Below are 10,728 nucleotides of genomic sequence, written 5' to 3'. Positions count from 1 at the left end.
AATAATGGCTGTCAGCTTGTTGCTACAAACCAGGACAGTGGATACAGCGTTGTAGTCGACCTATGTACAAACAAACTCCACGTTGTACAGTAATGTAATGTACAAATTCCAGTTTTTGTTACAACACATTAAAAACCTGATTTCATGAAAGAAATTAAATCTCAAATGTGCATTCGTCATCCAAATTCTTATCGTCTGAGTCAGAAAAATCGTTTGAACATTATGAAATGAATTGATCACTTTTGCACTTGAGTCGGGAATTCTTCGGAGAATTCTTGTAGCCTATTAATTAATTATAGCAACAGCAGATACACAAAAACATAGCTATAGAAATGAATTTTGTAAAAGTATCATTAGTAATAATTGAATTTACACTTTGAACTATGCAGGGGACAACGCTCCCGATAAATAGCAGCTGAACAATACATTTATGTTGCAGTTTGGATGTCTTGAAAGTAATTTACAGCAGAGAATCCATGAAGGAACAAAACTCAACAGCGACGAGATATTTCGCTTTTTGGTGGAGCAGAAGATTGAAAATATAAAATATAACAAGTTATTTATTGGTCGGCTAGTCTCATTTTTTGTCCCATGAATAGAAACTGCTGTTTTTCGATATAAGAAATTTCGATAGAAGGTATAAGAAACTGCTGTTTTTCGACGGTTACATTATACAAGCGTTACAACAACGTTGATATGCAGCGAAAAACAGCAGTTTCTGTTGCGTTATAGCAGCCAATTCCTGGAGTAACATTCTACAAGGTACCAGGGTTGCCAAATGCTTAGGCAAATATAATAAAAAGAAAAAAAAAATTTTGAGCTAAGCTATGAAATTGCTGATCATAGTTTTACAAATCATTCAAAACAATAAAAACAATAAAATAAATCAAACTACTACAAATCATCTGAGGTCATCAAATGATTTGTTCGATTGGGAAACTTGGAAATCATTATTTCGATAACTTTGTGAAAGACAAAGTTAAAAAACAACCTGTAACTTCGTCAGAGGGAACAACAAATTGGACGTTTTTAAACTCTGGGATATTTGCCTCAATTTCCCAAACATTCCTCTCTGGATCATAAACCTCCACAGCATCTGATCCTCCTCCAGCGACGTAGATTTTCCCATTTAAAACACAAGCTCCATGGTAGGATCTTGCATAACTCATACTCGCAACATTGCACCAAGTTTGTTTCAGTGCATCAAACTGTTTGACTAAGTTGAGTTTTCCATTGTTGTAGTTCCCGCCTCCTATTGCATATAATCGATCATTGAGAACAACACCTGTTAGACCACCTCTTTCAACTTTCATTGAAGGAAGAATATTCCAACCACCTTGCCGAGGATCGTGATGTTCAACTGAGTTTAAGTAATCACCATTGTTGAAACCACCAATTGCATATATTCCTCCACTGGTAGAAACCAAGGCAAAGCGAGAACGTCCTTTATTCATGTCATCAATCCTGTACCATTTGTTCTCGTCAATGTTATAACATTCTCCAGATCGTTGACCACCCCATCCACCACAATTGTAAATGCGATCATCGAAAACAACAGAAGCACCAAATCCTCTCCTCACATTTGTAGAAGCTAATTCCTTCCAACCTGACGCCTGGTCGTCCAAGTCCAATCTTTCCATGGCATTGATGGTACTTCCACTAATGAGGTAAACTTTCCTTTTGTGACTCACAACTGATCCGCCCATGTGATCAAACATTGGGTTTGGTAGATTACTTGTTTCTTTCCTTATGACATCATATTTCCATACTTGTCTTCCATCAAATGCAATGAAGTATTTCTCTGCTTTATGTTGCTCAACAATGGCTTGATTGTTTTGTTGAATTCGAGATTGAAAAAGATTTGATCGAACAATGACTTTGATCAATTCTTCTTGGGTGACAACATCTTGCAAGAAATCCAAAGATAAATTTTCAAGTTTCAATAAACTGAAAAGCTCAGTCAAGTGTTGCTGACGTCCATCGACGTCATGTTTGATCCATTCAATCATTCCATGGAAAACTATTTCCTCAGACGTCACTTGTTTATCTTCAATTTCAAATATTTCTTTGATGTCTTTAAATTTCAATTCGTTAAATTGTTCTTCCTTGATTAGACTTTCAAAGTTGTTTGCAATCACAAAATCTGCTTCTTTTACAAGTTTGTCAAGATTATACAGCTTTGCATATGATCGAATATGTAGACAGTTTGTTACATCAATTTGCTCAAGTAAAAACTCCTCACAGAATTCCTTCAAGTGGGGAATCTCCATGTAATTAGCTGCTTCTATTAAGTTGTACACATTCTCACTTGTGATTGTGATGTCACAAGTGTAAATGAAGTTTAAAACAGCTTCAAGTGTTTCTTCAGTCACTCCTTGGACATTTCCTTTTCCTTCATACTTTTCCTTCATTTCCACAGAAAACATTTTTGAGAAAAATGTTGAAAACACTCCAAGGATACATTTGTGTCCAGCAAATTCGTTAGATCCAGCAGTTAAAGTGACATTGCAATAGTTTTTTATTTTGATTCTGTCATTGTTCAACATTGACAAAATTTCTAAAGCGTGATTACTTTTATAGTTTATTGATTTCATTTTTATTGGTTTGCAGTTAACTTAATTGATTATGTTTCTGCAAAATGGCAAATATTCAGTTCCTTCATTGGACATAAACTATGTTCTTAACGTTATTCAAACAATATTTGCAAAGTTTTACGAAATGAAAGTAAATTTGGAAACCAAGATACCATAGCATCTTTTCACAAATTGGGACTAGGTGGGCAAATTTTAAAAAAAGGGCACTTTTCGTGCGTAAATAATGGGAAAAAGGGCATTTTTCGCGAGCGTAAACTATGCAAGCTTAAAAATGTAGATTTCTCAGGCAAATTGTGGGTAAAAAGGCAGATTATACCTAGACTAAACATTTGAGACCCATAATTGATTCCTATATTCATCCCTGCCCACAATATTTTATAAATAATAACACAAGCCAACACACTTTTTGTGTCAGCATAATAAATGTCATTCTAGGGTAGCCTATATTTTGGGTGCTGAATTCAAAAATCACATCAGATTTTTTGTATCACATCAGGATTTCATGATATCTGTATGCTTTTTTGGTAAAAATTGGTAAAATTGACTCCTGATCTGTATTGGTAGACTATGGCGTTTCATGGAATTTGAACCCTTTTTCGTCAACAAGGTTTGCGATAAAGTCTAAATTCATCACGATAAAGTCTAAAGTCTACACAAGACATACAAATATAATATTAATGAAAACATTGAGGTATTTCAAGACCTGTTTTATTTTTTTATTTTATTGACGTCTGGTAACTTGAACCCAATTCTTCAAAGTTTATCTGCTAACACTAAACGTTCAATGTTCTTTTTTTTACAAGAGTATAGGCTACATTGTTATTTTTTTCGTGTTAAGAAGTAAGTTTGGTGGCTGTGCAAATCTCCAATGCATATTTTAAACCTTTTGATTTTTCCATTTTGTCCTATTGTTGGTGCTACAGTTGTGTGTTTGTAATGTCATTCGCTATATGTTTGTGCCAGCAAAGAAAAATAAAATTGTAGAAATTGAATAGAATATAGACACTTAAAAATAGGTTCAGTTCTACAGAAAAAAGGAAATTCACATGCAGTTTTGGGAAACGTTACTCTGGGACAAACTTTCGCTTGCATAATTTTCGTGAATGTTGTGAGTTGATTTAGGATTTACATTGATCTATTGTCTTAGGTTTTCCACACAAGCTTTACATGCAGTATGTGGAGCCCATGATTTGTCCTGATCACCCAGGCGAATTTTGAAGTATGCAAAATATGCTAGTTTCACAAAGTTTGTTATGGTTTGCCTTTGGTTAGGAACAGTATAACTGCCACATATGTAACGAAAAACATCAGGGTCATTTTCACATTTTCTCCTTGAAGATGCCATCCTGCTACTTATTCACACCACAAACAGAATTAACACCTTGCTAATATGAAAAAATCTGAATACATGAAAATTCAAAAAAGAATGAGTTATAGACAAGTTTCACATAAGCTTAAATCTCCACGTTCAACAAAAAAGATAAAACCGATGTTATATATCAAAAGTGGAGTGGTACTGACAACGTGAACGTAACCCTGCCTGTAAGGGGTGGTTTATGGACAGTTCTCAGAAGATACATAAGTTGAATGGTCTACCATAGACAGATGGTCCACTAGCCAGACGGTCTATGTGACTTTTTTGACCAGTGGACTATCTAGTAGGGTGGAGTGAAACATAGGTTAAAAATGAAAGTTGATAGAATCAATCTGTAATAGTTACTAAAAGTTGTGATGTGGTAAATGTATTCACATGCTGAAATATTTTTGATTTTGATCAACGTTTACGTCTGCCGCAAGTCCATTGAAGTTTTCACTGGTATTTTGGAGCTATGACGTCATCACAATTAGCAGATCGTCACTTTTATCTAACTTCTACCTTCGGTACTTCTATCTAACAATATCAGAGTTGTAAATTACACATAAATCGTTGCAATGCAGTGGAAAATACGTCTTTTAGAACGCTTGTTGCATGTATATGATCAACTGATAAAAAAAAACACGGATTTTAAGCTATTTTCTTCAAATTTCTGTTCCTTTCACAAGTTCATCACCACAGTTTAAGCAAGTATGTGCAATGAAGGTAAAGCAAACTACAGTAGAAAAGTGTTTTTCTTAATATGACAATATTGAGATTTCGGTTGCCTGTTTACTTTTGATCCCATATAAATATTGTAAGCGCTTTTTAAATCATCAGCTTATACAGTACATGGGCGTTGGCAGAAATATTGCAGGCATGGGCTCTATCCAAGGGGGGGTGAAGGGGGTGATCACCCCCCCACTCATTGGAGTTTTTGAAGTTATTAAGACGATTTTAGCCCACTGTTCAAAAATCACCCGCCCGAATTTTAAAAGTGGATAGAGCCCCTGATTGCAGGGGGAGGGGGCAAACATCTTTTAAGCCAAATTTCATCTTGTGAGCTACAACGAGTGCAACGTAGCTAAGTGTATTGATGAAATGTAACGTAAATTTGGATGGCACGAGCGAAAACGTTACAATTAAAGATATTTCCAAGGCATACTTAGCGATAGTTTCCGAAAGCGCGAAAAAATAGTCCTGGAAAAATGTTGGTTTACTTCGAAGAAAATTGGATGAAAAAGATATTATCGCCCAAAGGTAAGAAACATTTTTGAAATTATCGTTTTCATAAGGAAAGAAACGTTTATAAAACCCAAATCCAGGGGGACAAGTGCCCCTCTCTGCCGACTCCCATGAGTTTAAATCTCATTAAGCACTCCATTTGCCAAAAACTCTCGTTTTGTATTGAATACAGGCATTTCTAATTTTGACTGCAGTCTACTTCGAATGAATCCTTCCCGTTGTTTCTGCCCACACTCCGCAGATGCTGCTTCAATAACGAGGCGCACGGCCCCTTCCATGGCTTGCGTGTGACACGGATAGCTAGGAAATTCAAGCTCTGGAGCTGCAGCATCTTGAATGAAGGACATTAACTGACTGTCCGGTATGTCTCGAGTTAGCGGTAGTTCATATCTCTCTGTATGCTGCCAATCAATCAGTTCAAAGTATTTGTTTGCTTCAAAGATCAAGAGTGGAACTTTAAAGAGACGAATGGAATCTCCACGACCTTGTTTTCTGGAAAGTATTCTTCTCAGTGCTAATTTTCTGTTGTACAGACGTTCATCTACCAACATCCACAGCAATAGGTTCTCTTGGTGAGCAAAAAAGGCATTTCGGTTGATACCAGGGACAACTATTGCTTTTAGTTCAGCGCTAAGACAGCGCGACTTTTTAACTACGTGAAACAAAGTGTTTAGCTCCTTTACAGTAAGTAGTACAGGAAGGTTGCGTTTTCACTGCAAACCACGTTGGAGCGTATAACTTGGCAATGTAGGCTACTCCACCAAAAGTTTCCTTGCTTCAGTTGTCCCAATAGGTCATGACGATGTCGCCGCCAATGTGCGGGTTCAACTATGGCAGGAGAGACTGGCAGCCGGACCGACATTGGCCAATATGGAGCTCACACCCATGGAGAGCCTTCCTCCCGGAAAACGTGAACCGTAGAAGTATTGGCGATGCCTCAACCGCTTAAGAACTGGTATTGGCAGGTGTAAAACCTTGATGAGACACTGGGGGTATTCCATGGGGAGCACAAGTTGCAAATGCGGACAGGAGCAAACGATGCAACATCTACTCGAATGCCCTGACCTAAAAGCAAGGTGCTCTGCACAGGATTTGGCCGAGTTCAACGATAGAGCAAGAGCCTGCGTGATGCTCTGGGCTACGGCCGTGTGATACACGATGAAGAAGACCAACGCTCTCAGATTTTACACGGATTGTTTCGTGAAACATAAAGCTTCAAAATGCGATTGGTTGTTGTCAGCCATCTGGAGTGATTCATCTTTCTTGGATTACAATAGGCAAGCTTGGCATCACAACGCCCTGAGCTAATTGCTTTACAGATGCCATACAAGTACAGTAGGCTACTGCTGGTCTGTGCTTAAGCTCACGTCAATTGAAGGCAGTTGAATATCAACAGCCTCAAACTCTGTGACTGGTAAACTGTCACAGTCTTCAAGTTTTTTACCAATGGAGCCAGAAAAACTTAGTGGACCAAATGTAACTCCATCAAGATAATGCATCAAGTGTCTCAGTGGTAATTCATTAAAATGCAACAGACATACAAACCGCTGCAATGGCTTTTTCATGCCCTTTTTAAGAATTGCATATTTCCGATTATGTTGCTTAAATGGACTAATTGAATCGTAAGAAATATCCTCTATGACGTCACATGCGATGGTTTTGTTGCGGTAAAAAATCTGAGGCAAATTGTGATATTTAATCAGCACATCCCTTGTAATCTTGAACTTGCTTGCGGCAGACGAAAACTTTATTTTAAAACGCTGAAATTTTCAAAGCTTAATAGTCAAGCCACACTACAACTTTTAATCGCTATTACAGAGCAAAAATCAAAATTTTCTTTTTTCACTCCACCCTACTATCTAGCTAAGGGGTCTTCTGACTAGTGTACCTTCTGAAGATAGGTCGGTCACCCCAATGGTCATGGTATCATCATACATCTCCAAATTGTTATAGTCGTCATCTACGTTGAATATATGTAACTCGTGACCAGCGTCACTACATAATCACCGTTCAGCGTTTTCTGGTACAGACGTTGGAATTGATTACCACCGCACTGCGCGTGTAATCAATTGAGCGTTCTGTACCACGTTCCTCAGTTGATTGTTTTGCGTTTCTTTCGTACTATATATTGCGTTGATTTTATACACTGAATCAGTAAGTAACAAGAGGTAAATGGTTTTCTCACTTGGTTGGCTATCGCTACAATTATTATTGTTTATTTTATATTAAACGTCTGGAAATACAACAGACATTTAACTGGCGTCGTCGGCAGGATCTTTACAGAATTTCTACAGGATTTTAGAAACATGGAGAAACTGATCGAAGTCCTGCAACAACAAATTGTCAACCAAGAACGCCAGACGAAGGAGCAAATTGCTAGACAAGAAGAACGTCACCAGGAACGTCAAGAAGAACAAGAAAGGCGCCACCAAGAACAACTACGAGAAATACGAGCCCAAACTGCGAGATCACAGCCAACAACAATACAACAACAGGTATCTTTACCTAAGTTCGTAGCGTTCGAAGCCACCACTGAACTGTGGGCAGACTATTGGAAGAGGTTTAACACCTTTGTAGCAGCACATTCAGTCGCACAAGACAAAATGCCGCAGGTTTTTCTCACCAATCAATCACCTACAATCTACAAAATGTTAACAAATTTGGCTGCGCAGGAAACAAACCCAAAAGAAGTCAACGATCTCACCATGACGGAAATTACAAATTACATGGCTCAACAATTCGACCCAAAACGCTTCATCGTGAGGGAGCGATTCCGTTTCTGGAGCGAAATGAAGCGCAAGCCCGGTGAAACAGCTCAAGAACTAGCCATCCGCATACGCCAGGCAGCTGCCACCTGTGACTTCTCGTCCATTTCAAATCCATTGGACGAAGCTTTACGTACTCGTTTTATTTGTTCAATAGGTAACGAGGCGGTGCTTAAGGCGTTATTCAAAATCAGAGCTGATGAACTTACTTTCAAACGTGCGGTGGAGGCTGCATCAGAAACCGAAGAGGCAGCCAAGGTGGCCAAAGAAACTGTTTACGGCACTCCACCAGCACCAGTTGCGAAAGTAAGGACCATCAGCAAACCTCCAAAAACTAGGCAACTTACAGGTACTTTCTTTACTTCTAAAAATAAAGAATGCTATCGTTGTGGAAATTCCAACCATAACGCCAATGACTGTAGGTTTAAGAAAGCCACTTGCCATTTCTGCAATATTACGGGACACTTACAGAGTGTTTGTCGAAAGAAAGCTAGACAGTTTAAACCTTCTAAGGTAAATTGTATCGAGGAAATTAACATGCTTTCTAGTTCTTGCAGAAAACCTCGAAATTCAAAGTTGGAAGTACCGATCTCCATTAATTCGGTAACCACACACTTAGAACTGGACACTGCTACAAATGGAAATTTCCTTTCCAGCGACGTCTGGACTCGGGTAGGCGCACCTCAATTGCAAGCACCAGTGTCGCAGTTCCAATCTGCTACCAAGCATCTAGTACCAATCACGGGTTCTTTCACGGCCCAGGTAACTTGTCCTTCCACGGGAAGGTCAGATAATATTTCTTTTGTAGTCACGACAGTCAAAGGACTAAACTTGCTAGGTCGTGATGCAATCTCGTCTTTAGGAATTTCTATCGATAAATTCCTTCTGTCTAACTGTTCTACTTTACAGAGCATCCAGTCATGCGACAAGCCTGATGAGAGTCTGGAGAAGGCATGCTCCCTCTTATGTGACGAGTTCAAAGATGTTTTTAAGCTTGAACTCGGGTGCTTACGAGATTATGAACTAGACATAGATTTTAAGTCTGATGCTAAACCTGTTTTTCTCAAACCTAGGCCTGTACCTTTCGCGCTAAAGGAGGACTTAGCACAAGCCTATGATTCGGGCATTGCACGTGGTGTATGGACACCAGTTCAGTTTTGCGATTGGGGCACACCGGTTGTTCCAGTCCGTAAGCCTTCAAATTCTTCAGAAGCGAAGGCCAAGTTACGCATTTGTGGCGATTATTCAGTCACGGTGAACCCTTCCCTGGAGACCCATCGTCACCCGTTACCCTTACCAGAAGACTTAATGCAAAAGTTGGGTGGTGGGTATGGTTTCAGCAAGATAGACTTGGCTGATGCCTACAATCAGATTCGACTTGGTCCTGACAGTCGAAAACGACTCGCATTAAGCACTCACCGTGGCGTACTTTTACAAAATGTTTTACCTTTTGGCATATCTTCTGCTCCAGGTTATTTTCAGAAGATCATGGACGACCTTACAGCCGACCTTCCAGGGGTCGCAGTCTACCTAGACGACATTCTTGTCAGTGGCACTACTGCTGAGGAGCATCTCCAGAATCTTCGACGGCTCCTCGATCGACTTCACTCAAAAGGCCTGAGGTGTAGAAAGGACAAGTGTAAGTTTGCACAACCTCAGGTAGAGTATCTCGGACACATTTTGTCCAGGCAGGGCATCTCCAAAGGTCCCAAGGTAAACGCCGTACTGGAGATGTCTGCCCCCACTGACGTATCTTCTCTTCGTTCATTTTTAGGTTCCTTACAATTTTACTCGAAGTTTCTACCGTTGAACGCTTCTACTGTAGCAGAACCACTATACCATCTCACGAAAAAGGACATTCCTTGGAGATGGGGAAAACAAGAGGAAAACTCTTTTGTTCAGCTGAAGCATTATCTTTCTACTGATGAGGTTCTTACACATTTCAATGCTTCACTTCCGGTAGGTATCGCATGTGATGCTTCTAGTGTGGGCATCGGTGCTACTTTGTTTCACCGTTACCCAGATGGCACAGAACGGCCTATAGCAAACGTTTCAAAAGTATTAACAGCATCTCAGAGAAACTATAGTCAAATTCAGAAAGAGGCTTTGTCGATAATTTTTGCGCTAAAGAAATTCTATCAATATCTTTTTGGTAGATCATTCATTTTGGTCACAGATCATAAACCATTGCTTAGTCTTTTTGGCCCGACCAAATCGACACCTTCTTTGGCAGCAAATCGTTTGGCTCGTTGGGCACTCTTTTTGTCGCAATTTACATACACTATTGAGTACAGGAAGACGAAGGATCATCAAAACGCTGATGCTTTGAGTCGCTTACCAGCAGGAGGGGATAAAGTCTTCGATGAAGAGGAAAGTGCGGATGACATTGATATCGTCTGCGCTATCGATGCTTTGGATTTACAGGTCCAGACCCCAAATGCTGCCTCACTGCGTAAAGAATCTTCTAAAGATCCTACCATTTCCACGGTAATGCGTTTCATTCATGAAGGATGGCCGGCCAAGTGTTCTCCACAAGACCCGGTCGAACCGTTTCGTAAGTACGCAGACTCTCTTTCTACTTGTTACGGATGTCTACTTTACGGTTCCAGAGTGGTCATCCCGTCCAAACTTCGTCCTTCCGTCCTTCAATTGCTTCATGAAGGACATTTCGGCATTGAGAGAATGAAGCAGTTGGCAAGAACGTCCGTCTACTGGCCAAACATTGACCGAGACATAGCGGAACTTTGTCACAAGTGCAGTACCTGTGGCG

The 10,728-nt window shown here is 39.6% G+C and overlaps 1 protein-coding gene across 1 annotated transcript; it reads right to left on the bottom strand.

The window, feature by feature from the left end:
* Nucleotides 1-950: 950 nt before the first annotated feature.
* Nucleotides 951-2,426, bottom strand: LOC145783570 (kelch-like protein 12). The gene has a single exon (XM_082595466.1). It carries the CDS (start codon nt 2,424-2,426, stop codon nt 951-953), a length of 1,476 nt encoding a protein of 491 aa, XP_082451592.1.
* Nucleotides 2,427-10,728: the final 8,302 nt, after the last annotated feature.

The sequence above is a fragment of the Aplidium turbinatum genome, chromosome 14 (genome assembly GCF_918807975.1).
Source record: "Aplidium turbinatum chromosome 14, kaAplTurb1.1, whole genome shotgun sequence".
In the NCBI taxonomy this organism is placed as follows: domain Eukaryota; kingdom Metazoa; phylum Chordata; class Ascidiacea; order Aplousobranchia; family Polyclinidae; genus Aplidium; species Aplidium turbinatum.
Note: the sequence above shows the minus strand (reverse complement) of the source record. Positions and strands in the feature narration are given on the sequence as shown.

Excerpts from the sequence above, each read along its gene's own strand:
- LOC145783570 (XM_082595466.1), bottom strand. The coding sequence starts at position 2,426 with ATGTTTTCTGTGGAAATGAAGGAAAAGTATGAAGGAAAAGGAAATGTC.